We start from the raw sequence: 16,058 nt of genomic DNA, 5'->3' as shown, positions 1-16,058 counted from the left end.
TGCTGGTGAGGGCACTTGAAGTGCGCCCGACAGGGCTGGTGTCTCACACAGACATAATGCCTTTAATCTCCACAGCAGCCACGAGACAGTACAATTCTGATGGGAAAAAACGAGGCACAGAGATGTTGAGTGACCTGGGCAAGACGTAGAGTAGAAGAAGTAAGTAGACGTGGAAGAGCTGAGGAAGTAGAAAAGCTGAGACACGAGCCTGGATGTGGCTCCCCAGCCTCCAGACCCGCAGTAGAAGAGCTGGTTCTGTGTGGTCCCACCCCGACCCCCGGCGCTGTGCTCGGGCTGCCGGGAAAGGAGACGAGATTGGGCGGCCTTCACACACGAGTCGGGGAGTCTAGTGGCTGAAGGAGCAGAGAAGAGCAAGCTCAATGTGGGACGTGGTCACAGAGCATACCGCGGCCCTGCCACTGACGGCTGTGTGGTCTTGAGCAGTTTGCTTAACCTTGGTTCCAGATTCTTCAACTGCAACATAGGGGTTGTAATTTTACAATTAAACGTGGGTTACTAGGGACTTAGCAGACAGTTGAGTGCCTAACATACAGTAACCATTTATTAAATGTTTGGTTTATTCTCGTTCAAATACGTGAAGATCTGTTAATGGTAGTGAGGGATTAGCCAGGCTCTGTGTGGCCCAGATTAGTAAAATGTGTTCTGCAGAGGAAGATGGGAATATCCATAAATAATTACGATACGGTGTGATGAGTGGGGGTCTGGCGAGCGTGCGGCAGCAGCATGGAAAAAGCAGCCTGTCTCCATAGGCAAGGAGTTGTGTTGCAAAAGGAAGGATTCTTCCAGCAAGAGCATTAGTTCTGGGTCCCCCAGGGGAGGATGGGTTGGAGCTCCCAAACAGAGAGGAGTGGGCTGTGGGGAAAAGCATCCTGCACAGCTGCCTTTTAAGTGGGTGTCTGGGCTGGTGAGCAGATTCTGAGTGAGGAAAATCCATGGGGCGAGGCGAATCCATCTAGGGAGAGCCCAGCTCCCAAGTTTTTCAAAGGAATTTAACTGTTCCCTTTTATTTGTGGTTGTTACGGTTTGTTTCCTCAGAATTTTGGAAGTGGATTCCCGTAGTTGTTAGACTTTAGTATTTCTCCAGAAAGACAGGTGACCCGGAAGAGATGGGTGACTTTTCGAGCTGTGGTATTTGGTCTTTTTGTTTATCATTACATCTTTTAACTGTTGAAGCGCATTTTTAAACCGTTGGGTGATAAGGTCAAACAGATGTGAGCTTAAAAAGATCGAAAATCCAGAATTCAGACACTTTGTTGAAATCCGAACTAACACATCTTTGGTATCTTCAAAATAGCTAGAGACAGCGTTAGTGCTTCCTTAGATGCTACTGATGTGACTTTAGTTTAAAACAATGTGTTTTTAATAAACGTTTCCCTGGACTGGTGAATAAGGAGCAGTCCTTCAACAAAGATGGCCTAGTACCTTAGGGCACAGCCCATCTTTATTTCTCTTGACTGGTAAACTGAGGCAGCTCGACAGTCAACATGCTAGAATTGAAAACCTTCAGCACAGTTAATCATGTGTTGAATTCTTAAGTGTCTAGCTGTCTGTTTATGGGCTTTCTATACTTAAGTACGAATATATTTGTTGACTTTTGTTTCTATACCTGGTATTATTATTGATTTATAATGATTGCTGCTTTGTGATATGGCCCAGTGTCTCCTAGAATTAACCCTGGCTCGTTGCTTCTTCAGAGTGTGCTTTTGTCTCCTTGCCTATTTATTTTTTTCAGTTGAATCTTAGAATTATTTTGTCAAGTTCTGCGTTGAATTTCTCTCAGTCAAGATGGACTAGGTTATGCTGCAGGAACAAACAACCCCAAATCTCAGTGGTTTAAAAGCAAAGGTCTATTTCTCCCTCACTCTACACATCCATCATGGTTGGCTGGGGGTTCCATGTCCCCACCGTCACCGTCCTCACTTAAGGACCCACGCCAATGGAGCAGCCACCAGCTGGAATGTTACCCACGTCACAGAAAGTGGAAAGAATGTGGCTCTTGAACCTTCTGCCTGGAAATGATGGAGGTCACTCCTGGTCGTGATTTACTGCCAAAGCACGTTACACGGCCAAGCCCGGCTTCGGTGGGGTGAAGGAGAAGCGTCCTCCCCAGGGAGGGAAAGTAGATATTGGTGAACGCTAGCACAATGCATCACCATCTTTGAATAGGAGTTTTAATGTACAAATTAGCTTGGAACAGTTTATTTTTATAGTGTTTACTTTTTTCCTGCAGGACATACAGTCTGTTCCTTCAGGTCGTCCTTAGTTTCTCCCATAAAGAACTTCTAGTTCTTTTGTGTAGTTCAGTGGTTATCAACATTAGCATTCCCCCTGGTGCTTCTAAAAGATACTGATGCCCAGGGCCCAGCCCCTGGGGAGTCTAAAGCACCCCCAGGGTTGAGAGCCTCAGATGCAGGTCTTACACATTCCTTGTTTCCTCTTCAGTTTCTGAAAAACTTTTTATTATAGAAATGTTCAAAATATATGCAAGTCGAGAGAACAGTAAAACAAACTTAGAATAAACCCTGTGTACCCATCTCTCAACCTCGACAGTTACTCAGCTTGTGGCCAATCTTGTTTCATCTGCAAACCACCCCCTTCCTCTCTCCCCTTTCAAAGATGATTTTGGAGCAAGTCCCAGACAGCCTGTCATTTCATCTGTGGTATTTTAGTGCGTAAGGCTAAGATACAGGGATTCTCTGTAAACTGTTTTAGTTTGCTAAACAGAATACCGCAGTCTGGGGGGCTTAAACTACAGACATGATTTTCCCACGGTTCTGGAGGGTGGAGGTCCAAGTTCACGGCGTGAGCGGGGTTGGTTTCTTCTGAGGCCTCTCTCTTGGCTTGTGGATGGCCATCTCCTCCGTGTCTTCAAAGAGTGGTCGTCTCTCTGTGCGTCCATGTCTGTGTGTCTCTCTCTCTGTGTCCTGATCTCTTCTGCTTGTAAGGACACAAGTCATGTTGGATTAGGGCCCACCCTAATGACCCCATTTTAACTTAATTACCTCTTTAAAGGCCCTTTCTTCAAATTCAGTCACATTCTGTGGTACTGGGTGTTAGGACTTCAATATATGAATTTCAGGAGGACACGATTCAGCCCATAACATAAACATAAGCACAATACCATCATCACACCTAAAACACTTAACAGTACTACTTAGTACCATTCAGTTTCCCCAACTGACTTCTTTGTTTTCCTTTTTTTTTTTTTTTTTTTGGTGAGGAAGATTGGCCCTGAGCTAACATCTGTGCCAGTCCTCCTCTGTTTTCTTTGTGGGCCGCTACCACAGCATGGCTTGATGAGTGGTGTGTAGGTCCGTGCCTGGGGTGAACCCTGGGCTGCCAAAGCAGAGTACACTAACTTAGCTACTACAACACCAGGCCAGCCCGTTTTTCCTTTTTAATTACAGTTTGCTCAGTTCAGGATCTAAATCAGGTCCATATATTGCACTTGGGGGATAGGTTTCTTAAGCCCCCTTTAGATCTTTTCCCTTCACTTTTAATAGGCCCCCAACCAAGTCGGCCTCCTCCGAGGGGTGCCTGGATGTGACATTAAGGGGGCTCTAGATCCCCAGGGCATGCCATAGCACACCTGGGGCGTGTTTGAGCACCAGGCACTGGCCTGAGGGGCCTGCTAATCCTAGGTCTGCCCAGTTTCTGTCTGGAAGGCCTCCTCTGGTCTTCACTTGGTTTCTCCTCATCATTTGGGTCTCGAGCATGACGTCACCTTCCCAGAGAGCCCTTCCTCGACCCCCCATCCCCTAGCCGCTCTCTGTCTAATCCCCCTCTTTATGTTCTTCAAGGTACTTATGATTTGATGAAATGCTGTATTTGTTCACGTGCTTATTACCTGTCTCTCCATCCCAAAAGCCCACTCCACAAGAGCGAGTGGTCTTTGTGGCGCCTGCTGTAGCTCCCCAGTGCCTGGAATCCTGCTTGGCCCAGAGAAGGTGCTCACCCCATCAGGGTGACTGAATGAGGACCCAGGGGAGGGTGTGAAATGCCAGGCTGTGCATGTAAGGTGACATTTTGCACACCCGCGCGTCTCACACAGGCGTGCCTTACGGCTATGCGAGCCTTGCGTCGTGCACGCCGCGTCGCCCTTGAGCAGATGCCAGGCCTTCCAGTCGCTGTGAGTACCCCCCTGGCCTTTGGAAACTGATCTTGACCAGAGGAAAACTAAAGAGGGTGTTAACACGAAGCCCTACGTTCTTCTTTGCCTGTAGGCACCCCCCTCAGATCTCTCTTTCTGAGAAAATTGTAAAAGAAGTTTTCCCACTTCTCAGACTAACTCTGTTTCAACCCACATCAGCACTAATCTGTTGTTATTGGACATCTTTGCTGATGTGATTAGAAATTGTTGAAAACAGATCTCTCTTGAGCAGAAGAATTTCCTGAGTGGATAATTATGCAGTCTTGTGACTTAGAATCCTTTGTGCTTCCTTGGAAAGATAAACTCATTCAGGACGATCCTGCTTGGCCGCAGGTGTCATTTATGTCCCGCAGACGAGGGCCAGGCGCGCCCCACGTGTTTGCGGGCCTGTTTTCACTTGGTCCCCGCCGCTGCGTGGGAGGGGCTGTTAGTGTCCCCCTCACAGGCTTAGGGAGGTTAAGCGCCCTGCCCGGGGTCACGCAACTAGTAAGTGGCAGAAGCAGCATTCAAACTGATTCTTAACCCCAGCTCAATACGGCCGCTGTTGTAGTGTTCGTTTCCTGTTGAGGATATTGTGCATTAGGACACAGAAGGGCAGGGAGATATTTGAGCGTTTTAGATTTTTCCCCGCTTAGGTGGTAGTGCTCATTACTGCTTTTGTGAGTAGCTATGGCTTAGCTCGCGTTGGTTGCGTGCCAGGCTCTGTTCTAAGTTCTCTGTAGGATTGTTAAGTCAGCCATCCCCTTTGACAGCTGAGGCCCAGCAAGGTTGAATGACTTGCTCCCGGTTCCAAAGCTGATGAGTGGGCGCTCCGGTTTCCTGCCCAGCAGCCTAGTCCTGGAGACCGTGCTCTTGGACACCAGGCTCCATCGCCTTCCCGTCTAGGAGGGCGCGTCCTGCCGATGCTTCTCAGGAGTGAGGAAGTAGTTCCCAGTCAGACACATTTTAGGTTTAAGGCAAAAGAGCAACCAGAAACTCCTCAGAGCCACAGAAATAGGCCTGGCGAGTTTGGGCTCTGGTTTTTGTTCATCCCACATCCTGCAGGCCTTCCTGGGGCCAGGCCCTGTGGTGAGAATGCAGTGGGCATCCTGAAGCTCCAGTCTGGTGAGGAGCAGCCCACCATCCAGGGAGGAGTGGGGGAGCAGTCCGCGTCCGTCCGAACCTGTTGGCTGGGTTTGTCCAAAATGAGTGTTTACCAACAGCAACCTTTCCAAGGACAGGGACCAGGTTTTAGTTTTCAATTTTTACGTTATTTTTTGTTAATCTCCTGCGCCTAGTCTATCACTTTGGGAGAGAAGCTCATGAAATGCCTGCCTGAGGAAAAGCCTGTGTTTTAGAGTCCAGCAGATGGGACTCTGCAGGCCTGGTTCACAAAGGGTGTTGAGATAGGTAGCGTTGATATAGAAGTGTGTAGCGTGGAGTCCCACAAATGCCGGTAAATGGCAGTGATTATTGTCCTCATTAGTCTTTCTGTCTCGCTTTGTGTTTTCTGTGAGCCAACTGAGAAGAGAAAGTGCGAAACTTTACTCGAACAGTCAACTGCTCAAGCCTCCACAGCAACTCCGCCCAGCTGACTGCCTGTGAGCTTCTGCAAGGGCCCATTTGAGCAGCTTTGCCTGTTGAGCATAAAATTCTCTTCTTTGAGCTTGGTCTGAGTTGTGACTCTGTTCATGGGGACGGTCAGGCCCCGGTGGTTATTCTGAAGGAGGCAGTGCTCGCTTTCCAGCTGCACAGCCTTCACGATTGGCTGCTTGTCAGATCTCGCGGTCCCCGGGGCCAGGTCACACGCCTCCAGCTCAAAGCCACGGGCTTCTAAATTCAGAGTCAACTCTTACAGTCAGTGCTGGCAAGTTGTCTTTATTGTAGTACTTGCTCTATTATCTATATTTTAAACTTTCTGAAAAGTTTTATTTTTTTAAAAAATTCCTCACTGCCTGCATCATACACTTCATAGATTTTTTTCAAAGTAGCAAATATGAAATCTTTCCCTTTTGATGAATTAAATTAAATAATATTAGCTAATCTGACTAAATGCAAAATGTGAAACTTTTAGGATGACTAGTAGAACCCACAAGGGTGAAATGTATCCATCTTTTAAATAAATTTCTTAGTGAAATAGAGTATTCTACCGTATCTGACCGGGTCCACTGCCCAGTCATGTGAATAAGATCGATGCGTAATGCTTGGAAATGAAGGAAACTGTAGAACTCTTGAAGATTTTTGGAAGTGTATTTATTATAAAGAGCCTAATCTTTAATGGGAACACTGCGGCAGTAGACATGTTGGCTTGCTCTTTATTGACTTAATTCATTTCCTAACCCAGACATTGTTTGGCATATGAGTATTTTCGTCAATGATGCTGCAGGAGACCAGTAAATTCAAGAAACATTCTGCTCCATCTTTCTGTCTTTGGCTAAATGCCTTGTCTCCTCAGCCCAGTGTCATGTTCAGAGCAAAGTAGAGCTGGATCGAGTCTGCCAGCCAAGGAAATGCACTGAAGACCAGAATTATCCAGTTGTGGTTATTCTGACCTCCAGTTCTAAGACTGACTCCTGAAGTCTTACGTCCAGAAAGTGAAGAGCCAGGTGACAAAGGGTCCATGAGTTTGATCTTGATTCAAAGAGAGAAAAAAATTGGGAGTTTTTAAAAGTTTCTTCTATATCAGATGAAAGGAATAAAAATAACAACCCAGCTTTGGCCCCCACAAGGTGACTGAGTCCTTTAGGACTGTGATCCTCCTGAGAACTTATGGCCGAACACCAAGCTAGAGCCTTTTGGCTTTGAAATGGTCTCGAAAGATCTAAATTACCTTTCCCTGTGAGTTTAAGCAGGGGAGCTGGCCCTTCCCTTGGTTCCAAACACACGACTTCTGGCGCGAGACATCAAGCTGAGAAGAGGTCCCTGATGTCACAGCATCGTATTCTCTTGCTTGGAGAAGGAGCTCGTTAATGTCCAACTGAGTGTAATACTGGAATTTTTTGCTCTTTAAGCTAACTGTTGGAACCTTGATGTGAGATCTGAAAACCTCGCCTTGCTTAGAGGGCAGCATTTCACTCTTGGGAGGGTAGGAGTCCCTGTGCCTGGCTGACCATATAGTTTAGCGTCCCAACTGAGACGCCTTTGAGAGTGAAAGAGGACCTTACTGATAACATCATCAGCATCAGAATAACAGACAAACTCCAGCACACTTCAGGCAAACCAGGATGCGTGGTCACCCTGCTATAGAGCATGCTGTGGAGGTCACCCGTGATCCAGGACGTCTTGCCATAAGGAGTTGCAGACAGTGATCTTTAAGGAACTTCTCTTTTGTTTTTACTGCTCAATGTATCTGGGGATATTTGATTAGATCCTGAACTAGATGTTTCTATGAGCTTCTCATATCTGCCATTTTAACTGATGCAGACTCAATTTTGAATCGTGTTCATGATTCCAGATGAAACCATGAATCCTGTTGCCTCTGAGACAGACAGTCGAGTGTTCAAATGGCAAAAAGACACAGTGGGGAGGGGGGAGGAAGAGGAGACGGTGAAGAGAGAGGGAGAGTGGGGGGTGAAGGAGGTGAATTTGCAGAAGCTCCAGCCTCTTCGTAAAACATCTGACAAGAACATCTGCCGAGAGTCACCGAGCACTGAGGTGGTGCCCAGGGGCCAGTCGAGGGACTGTGATGGGAAGTAATCTCAAGAGCAGGACTGTGGAGAGGCAGACAGGGTCTGCACCCTCAGGGTAAGGGTAAGATCCCAATCCTTAACCTTCAGCCACAGGAGGTTACTTTAGGCATCCTGTACCTGAGGAAACAGCTAAATGCAGTCATTTGTGAAAATCTTTGTTTCAGAGACAAGGACAAGGCCACCTAAAGTCACAGGCAAAGAGGGCTTTTGTTTTGTTTCCGCAGCTGTTCCCTCCCCTGGGTGACTCAGCTGTGCAGTGGCCTCCCCACAGCTCTGAGAAATGACTCACAGCCCTTCCCTCTGAAAACGAGAGGGGCTGCTAGGCCGCCAGCTGCCCGCCAGTGAGCCAGGTTGTTGCCTGACCCGATCATTCTCCTGGATTAAATTTAGTGGGAAAGCTGTTTGGGTAATTCTTTCCCAGCCCCTGCACGTTACGCTAGCTGGTACTCTGTGCTTTCATTCCACACGATTCAAACTTCCTTCTCACCCGGCTAACCCTGGTGGCACACCCACCGTGTGCCAGGCGCAGGCCTGGCGTGGAGGAGACAGGTGACTCAAGGGCTCTGTCTCTTGGAACACCAAGTCTCTGGTCCCTGCATCTGAGTCTGCTTAGTCATGTTGGTGCCGTTTGAGGAAATGGCTTATGAAACAGTAGCTTTCAGGCAGCCTCAGCCTTCTCTTTGCCTCCGGGCGAGAGGTTAAGGAGAAAGGCCTTTTCTGGTCTCAGCAGGTTGCCTTTCCAAGATGGCCATGTAGTAGTCATCTCTGGAAGGCCAAGTTAGCGTCTCATATTTCATCTTGTCTTGAAAAGCTGCTGGCAAAATTAGATACCTTAATCTTGTTACTGGTGCTAATCCCATGAGGATTAAATACGTGGAACCTCATTAAAATCCTCCTAGTATTAAAAAACGGATTGCCGTAGCTCTGAGTAAAACAGCCCAGGGAGGGGCCACCATCACCGCCCATGTCGTAACTGCTGTCAGGTGGAGATCCCAGCAGGAAGGCCCATCCCAGGGCTGGGCAGACCCGCATCCTTGCCCCCCTTGCCTGGGAGAGATGGCAGCTCTTCACAAGACACGGCTTGTCCAACGGCTCGTCCAGTGTTAGGCAGGGCTGGCCTTTATCCAAAGCAGACGTGTTCATATTTAATGAAACTGAGGTTCCCAAGGTACCTGCACAGTTAGCTGTAATTGCTCCTCGGCAGCGCAGCCAATCCAGTTTCATAGCTGCCCGGTGTCATCGGAGCATCTGCTCCAGGTCTCCAATACTTAGGCTCAAACCTGGGTGAAGGTAGATGCGTGTAAAAGGAATCAGAGGGCAAGCAAGTAAGACATTTAACAATTAAATAGTTAATCCCTGCATTCCTATGCTGTAGATCTGGGAGGCCAGGCAAAGGAGTGGGCCTTGGGGTTGGACACGGCTCCCGAGTCCCGCGCTGCCATTCACTCACCGTGTGACGTTGGGGGAGTCATTTCCTCCCTTTCAACCTGCTTCCTCGCCTGTGTTTAGGTTCCTAGTACAGAGCCTGGGACGTGGTGCATCGAGCTTCCTCCGTTCGCTTAGGTCGTACTGACTGTGTGCCCAGTAGGCGTTGGGCCCACGGATACAGTGGTGAATGAGACCAAGAGCATCTTTGCTTTTTGGAGTTTACAATCTAATGAGGCTCATTCAATGTTAGAACAAAACGTAAAGATATAAATAATTAGCCAAGGCATAAACAAAATTAGGCAGAACCTCAGGGAAATGGTGGAGAAGTAAAAATTTTGGTAACAATTGAAAATAAGTCCCTCACTAGCGTTTCTTACCGCAAATAATGCCCCCCCACCCCAAGCTGCAAACCCACTGCTCCAGCGTGAGGGGGATGTCGGGTGTACTGAGCATTGTTGAAACTGATCGAAGGGGATTTAAACATCTTTTTTATTCTGCATTTTCACTAGATTTTTAAACTGGCTGGATTTTTATTGAAGTAGTAACATATATACATAGTAAAAACATTCAAACAGGGTGAAAATCTACATGCAGTGAGTCAAACTACATCTCCCTCCCACCCTAGACCCCCGAATCTCCTCTCCAGAAAATGGGTTGGCCACAGTTCTTCAGCGAATGTTCAGTCAGATATGTGTGCGCATATAATCCCACAAGTGCACCGAGATGGGGCCTCCCCCGCCGCTCCGCCCTCGTTCTTGTCCCTGGCTAAGATGGCTCGAAGTCATTGCACATCAGCAGGCCAGCCCCTATGCTGTTCTTTTTCACAGCAATTTAACGAGTCCTCCATTGACGGACATTTAGGTTGTTTCCGATTCTTTGCTGCTACAAACAGCACTGCAGTGAATATTCTTACATATCTTTGCACACACGTGCACACATCTTTGCACACATGTGCAGCATAAAGTCTCCCAAGTGGAATTCCTGGACCAAAATTTGTCCTTTTAAAAACATTAGCAGATGTTGTAACCCCATTGCCTTCTAGGGGCTATCCCAGTGCACACTCTGTGGATGGGCCAGAGGACCTGTCACCCACACCCTCCCCAGTCTTGGGTATTGGCAAACTTGTTCTTTTTTTTCTAATATGGGCAGTGGAAAATGACTTCTAATTGTCGTTTTAGTTTGCATTTATTTAACTATGAGTGATAGGAAGCATCTTTTTGAACTGCCCTTTTACAAGACAAAAGAAACAGGAAATTGAGGTTTCATCCAGCTTTCCTGTCAACTAGGACAGTGGTTCTCAAAGTGTGGTCCCCGGACCAGCAGCGTCAACATCACCTGGGAACTTGTTAGAAACGCAGATTCTCAGCCCACCCGGACCTCTGGATCAGAACTTCTGCAGGCGGGGCCCAGCCGTCTGTGTCGTAACAGGCCCTCTGGTCAGGCCCCACCCCTCGAGTTTCTGATTCAGTAGGTTTGGGAAGAGGCCCGAGAACATGCGTTTGGAACTGGTCCCCGGGCAGTGCTCATGCGGCTCGTCCAGGGTCCACACTTTGAGGACCACGTGGCTGGAGCATCATTCTTGCGGTGATGTATAACCCCAATGCAGAGGCAGGGCAGCGCCCCCATGTGTGAAGGTTGTTTACTGCAAGTGGAAAGGAAAGAAGTCTGCGAAGAGAGCTTCCAGAGACAGCATGGGACAGCGTGCCTCAAAAAATGCTTCCCTGCATCCGTCTGAGCCGGAGAGATCATTGGTCCTTCGACCAGGGGTTCTCAGCCCTGCTTGCACTTTGGACTCACCTGGGAATCTTGCAAAAGAACATCCATGCCTGGGTCCCAGCCCCAGATACTCTGATTTAATTAGTCCATGGGGGGCCCAGGCATCAGTGTTTGTTGTTACTGTTTTACAAGATCCCCAGGTGACTCTAATGTGCGGTCAGATTGAAGAACACTGCTTTGGAGAAAAATCTAGAAATCTAGATGGGCCTTTTTAAGGGTTAAGCTACAATTCTTTGTTTAAATGATTTTTTTCCTAATTGTGGTAAAATACACATAAGATAAAATTTCCTATCTTCACCATTTTTAGGCACACAGTTCAGTAGTGTTAACTGCATTCACGTTGTTGTGCAGCTCATCTCCAGGACTCTTTTCATCTTGCAAAACAAAGCTCTGTACCCATTAAACAACGACTCCCCGTTCCCCTCCCTCCAGCTTCTGCAGCCATCTTTCAACTTTCTGTCTCTGAATTTGACTGCTCTAAATACCTCAGACAAGAGGAATCATACAGTATGTGTCTTTTTGTGTCTGGCTTATTTCACTTAACATAATGTCCTTTGGGTTCACCCATGTTGTAGCCTGTGTCAGCGCTTCCTTCCTTTTTAAGGCTGGATAATATTCCATTGTACGGATGTACCGCATTTTGTTTATCCACTCAACTGTTGATGGGCACTTGGGTTGCTTCCACCTTTAGACTATTGTGAATAAAGCTGCCATGAACATGGTTGTACTTAAATGATATTTTTAAAAGAAAAGGGAATTAACAGTTGTAATAGTAGTTAACATTAAATGCTTATCATGTTCCAGGCCCTGGTTTTAGCCCTTTACCTTTGTCACCTTACTGACTCCTCCAAATAACTCTAGGAGGTATTTGCTATTATTACCTCCATTTTACAGATGGGGAAACAGACCCAAGATGGTTGGGTAACTTGCCCAAGGTCGTAGTACCTCCCAGAGTTCCCCCGTGATAAAGATAAAGTTGTCGAGTATTTGTTAAAAGAACCCGTTCCCAGGCCCCCCCTGTTCCTATGGATGCCGAGCCTCCAGCAGGGCACCTGGAAGCTGTAGATTGTCCTTGTCCCTGGGGGTTGCTGGTCATCAGAGGGAAGTTGGCAGTGTTTGGGGCCAATAACTGGTAGGCCCAGGCGGTCGACCACAGAGCCCTTCACTCAGCCGGGACGCCGTGCTGCCTCATCCAGGCCGTGTCTGGAAGGCCCCTTACGGCCTGAGGGAGGTGAACAGATGTCTCTAATGGGATTTCTGAATTTTCATTTGTTGTGTGACCGAGTGCCTGTGATAGCAGCTGAGTGCATTTGAAGACCCCCCTCTCTCACATCATGGCTCCCCATTTTAAAGCCAGCATTCCCTGGAGGTACAATATTCCTTCCATTGCTACCTTTTTAGAAAGAGAAACTTGGGCGAATGGCCTAGGTGGGGACAAAAGGCTGGCATTTCAAATCCCAAAGTCAAGAGTTCAAGGTTCCTTCGGGAGCCTGTCACCAGAACCCATTCAGAGGCCGTCAGGATCCACTCAAGTCAGTAGCTGTTTATTGGAGGCCTGCAAACTGCCACAAGGCCTGCTGGGCACAGGAGGGAGAAAACAGGAGCTGTCTGATTCTCCCTGGAGAGAAAGACTTCCCGCTCAGAGTGAAGGAAACCTGCGTCTTTCCACGCTGGGAGGGAGCAGCTCTCGGCCTCCAGCTTTGCCTTTAGTCTTAAGTATCTTTTGCCACCTTCTGAGCCTCAGGAGCTCCCAACACTTTGTGACTGTGATCATTAGTCGAAGTCCAGGGGATATTGTGTGAAAAGAGGCGTGAGGGGGCCTCCGGAATGTCAGGAATACTCCACGTCTTGATCTGGGTAGTGGTTACATGGCTGTAAACATGTATGAATTCATCAATTGTGCACTTTCCTGAGTGTATGTTATACCTCGTTAAAAAGACAAAACGACAGGGCAGCTTTATGTGTATTGTTACGCAATGGTTTCTAAGAGACACTGTTTAAAAAAAAAAAAGCTAAGCAAGGTACTAAACAATATGTATGCTACCATTGATATTTTTAAAAAGAGTATAGGAAATTACCTTTTACCACATCTTTTATGCCTGTTAAATTTTGTGCCGTGTGCATGAATTAGCTATTCGAAATTTTTTTAATGCAGATTCCTGGGCCTGGCCCTCATCTTGCTGAATGAGCTTCTCTGGGGGTGAAGCCCAGGAATGCCCATTTCTAACACCCTCTCCAGGGGACTCGATGCGCACTGCAGTTCGAGAACCCCTGCGTGGGGTTGTGCTGGCCTCGCTTAGGCTGTGTCCCAATATAAGAGAAAGAGGATATAATGAGGGCTTGCCCCAGGATCAAAAGGCCGTGCCCCTACGGCTTGCTGGTTCAGAAAGGAGCTCAGCTCCTGTTAGGGATGTCGAGACCTCTGAGCTGGTGCAAGGTCAGCAGTGTGTTTCCACTGTAAGGCCATACTCTACTCATGCCGCTCTGTCTTGGACATGCTTCTTGCCAACATCCCTAACTTTCCCTGTTGGGTTTGATTTTAAATTGGCTCCCTCAAGAGCCAGGGTTGGGTCTTAGAAGGATGTGATAAATCTCTTCACCAACCTACAGCCAATAACCTCCTCCTCTTAGCAAAGCTGCTGAGACATAACCTGGCTTCACCAGCTTCCCTAGGGGACCCCAGCCGAGGTCATCCCTTCTGGGCGAACGAGGCCCCAACGCGCTCTCCGCTGGGAAAGCTCCTCTGCGTGTCTCTGAATGGGTCTGCCTCCCTTGGCACCCCGTCCTTACGTCACCAAGAACATTTTATCCTAGTCTATAGAGCATCCAGCCCGTCCCTCCGGACTGAAGTTTGTCTTTCCTTCCTTCCCCCATGCTGACAAGAAGAGCCTGTAAACATCCACTTGGTACTTTTCTTAACACCGTGAATCCTTGTACACGTGGGTATCGCATCCTGTTTTGTAGCCTGAGAAGCTAATCCCAAAGGTGTTGCTCTTGCTTTTGTTAGCATCTGTGTGTGAGCAAATGTGCTCCTGCGCGCCCTGAATACCTGTTTTGATTTCCATGAGCATCTAGACGGGTTTCTCACCAGCCACCTTGAAAGGAGCTGTGCACACCTGTTAAACATGGTACCTCCCCTCGTGGGTACTGCCAAGGCCATGTTTCCTCTTATACTGAGGGGCATCTGGAAACTTCTCTCCAGGTATCCCAGGAGAAGTGTCTGTCTGTCTCTCTCCACACACACACGCCATACAGATATGTATTTCTCTCTCTCTCTCTCTCTGTTAGTATCTTGGCACCCGTTTAGTAACCCTCCAGCTTGCACTTTCTCCGATCTCGTTGCACCTCAAGTGATTGAGCGGCTTGACTCTGTCCACAGGCTGCACCTGGGAGTTCGGAGCCATGGTCAACTACATCAAGAAGACGTACCCCCTGACCCAGCTGGTCGTTGTGGGCTTCAGCCTGGGCGGCAACATCGTGTGTAAATACTTGGGGGAGACTCAGACAAACCAAGACAAGGTGCTGTGCTGCGTCAGCGTGTGTCAGGGCTACAGCGCGCTGAGGTGAGTGACCCCCACACATGTGCCCACTCCTTTCTTCCCTCAGGTCCTTCCCTTAGTGCCTGTTTATTGAGATGCCCCAGTGCACCAGACGCTGGTCCGTGAAGACCAGGGGAAATGCTGTAGCAGACCCAGCAGAAGTTTCTGGGTCTCGGATTCACTTTGTTTTGCTTCCACTTCATACAATGGGGTTGCCCTCTCAGACCCCTTCAGTCTGGGCAATGCAGCCGTATTATGGGATCAGATCTGTAGCTGACCACAGTCCCCCTGAATAGTGCTGTCTCCCTGCGGAGGCTCCGTGAGGCGGCTCACTGTGCTGATGCTCCAGGAGTTTTGTGGGACAGTGGGTTTCTGAAGGACACGGGAGACGGGCAAACCAGGACCTGAGAGCTGGGCCTCGTGATCCCAGGTTCCTCCTCCCTACAGAAGAGTGAGTGTCAGATGGCATCTGGAAGGGATCTGTACAAAGCATTTAATCTGAGTCCTCGCCTTCAAATATTCCTCTCTTAGGCATCCCCAACATCCACTCACAGGAGATGACCAAAGGGTCAGGGTTGATCTTGCCCCTTAGTCTCCTGCCAGCAGGACCCTGCAGGGTGAGTCCTCGGAGGGCATCATCGTCCGCTCTGACTCCCCTCAAGATCAGTGTTGTCCCAGAGCTCTCGAGGGTCACCACACTCACACACTTAGACACACACTCATTCGCACACATCTCTCCAGACTCTTCAAATGCATTCATGTATTTGCCTGTGTTCATTCTTCATGATAATGTCTTTTGTTACAAATGCAGATGACCCATTATTAAAGATCTCTTGAAGAAATCCAAAATCACACAAGAAAGTAAAAAAGTCTCCCTTATTGATCCAGCCTAATGCCAAACAGTCCTTATAGGTAATAAATGAATCCTTCCTTTTTGCCTCACCCATATCTCTCATGGTGTAGTTTAAACCTATTTCATCATTTTCGGATGGATAGAGGCCATGTTGTTTCTAAAAATATGTTACTGGAGTTTGAAGCCAGCACATCCAAAGGACAAATGCAGGCCTAGAATTCAGCCTCTGCCCACGAGGCTTAACCTGGCCACAAAGGATTTAAATGTACCCAAAAGTAGGCATGAAAGACATCCCTGATGGAACCTTTCCTGACTTCTAGGACCAAGGCCTGCGTTCCAGTTTTCCTCGCCTGCAAAATGGGGATGACAGTAATAATAAATAGTAGCTGCCTCATAGCGCCATTGTGAGGGCGAGAGGAGTGAACGCATATGAAGGCCTTAGCACAGTGCCAGCACGTAGCAAGCTGGTAGTCACTGTCATTATCATTGCTAGTCACTGTAAAATGGGCAGTGGGGTAGGTCAGTGGGTCACAAAGACCGGTCTGGTGAGCTGGTCACTGTCTCACTTCACTGAGACTCACCTGGGCAATCATGTTAGAAATAAATTCAGTTTCTTGGGCCCC

The 16,058-nt window shown here is 48.0% G+C and overlaps 1 protein-coding gene across 1 annotated transcript in view; it reads left to right on the top strand.

Moving 5' to 3' along the window:
• The window catches only part of ABHD2 (abhydrolase domain containing 2, acylglycerol lipase), a 95,709-nt gene that overhangs the window by 57,492 nt on the left and 22,159 nt on the right, over positions 1–16,058 (top strand). Inside the window, exon 6 of the mRNA XM_014842558.3 lies at positions 14,423–14,606. Coding sequence (XP_014698044.1) covers positions 14,423–14,606 — 184 coding nt within the window. The remainder of the gene's footprint in view (positions 1–14,422; positions 14,607–16,058) is intronic.

This window comes from Equus asinus, chromosome 2 (assembly GCF_041296235.1).
Source record: "Equus asinus isolate D_3611 breed Donkey chromosome 2, EquAss-T2T_v2, whole genome shotgun sequence".
Taxonomy (NCBI): domain Eukaryota; kingdom Metazoa; phylum Chordata; class Mammalia; order Perissodactyla; family Equidae; genus Equus; species Equus asinus.
Note: the sequence above shows the minus strand (reverse complement) of the source record. Positions and strands in the feature narration are given on the sequence as shown.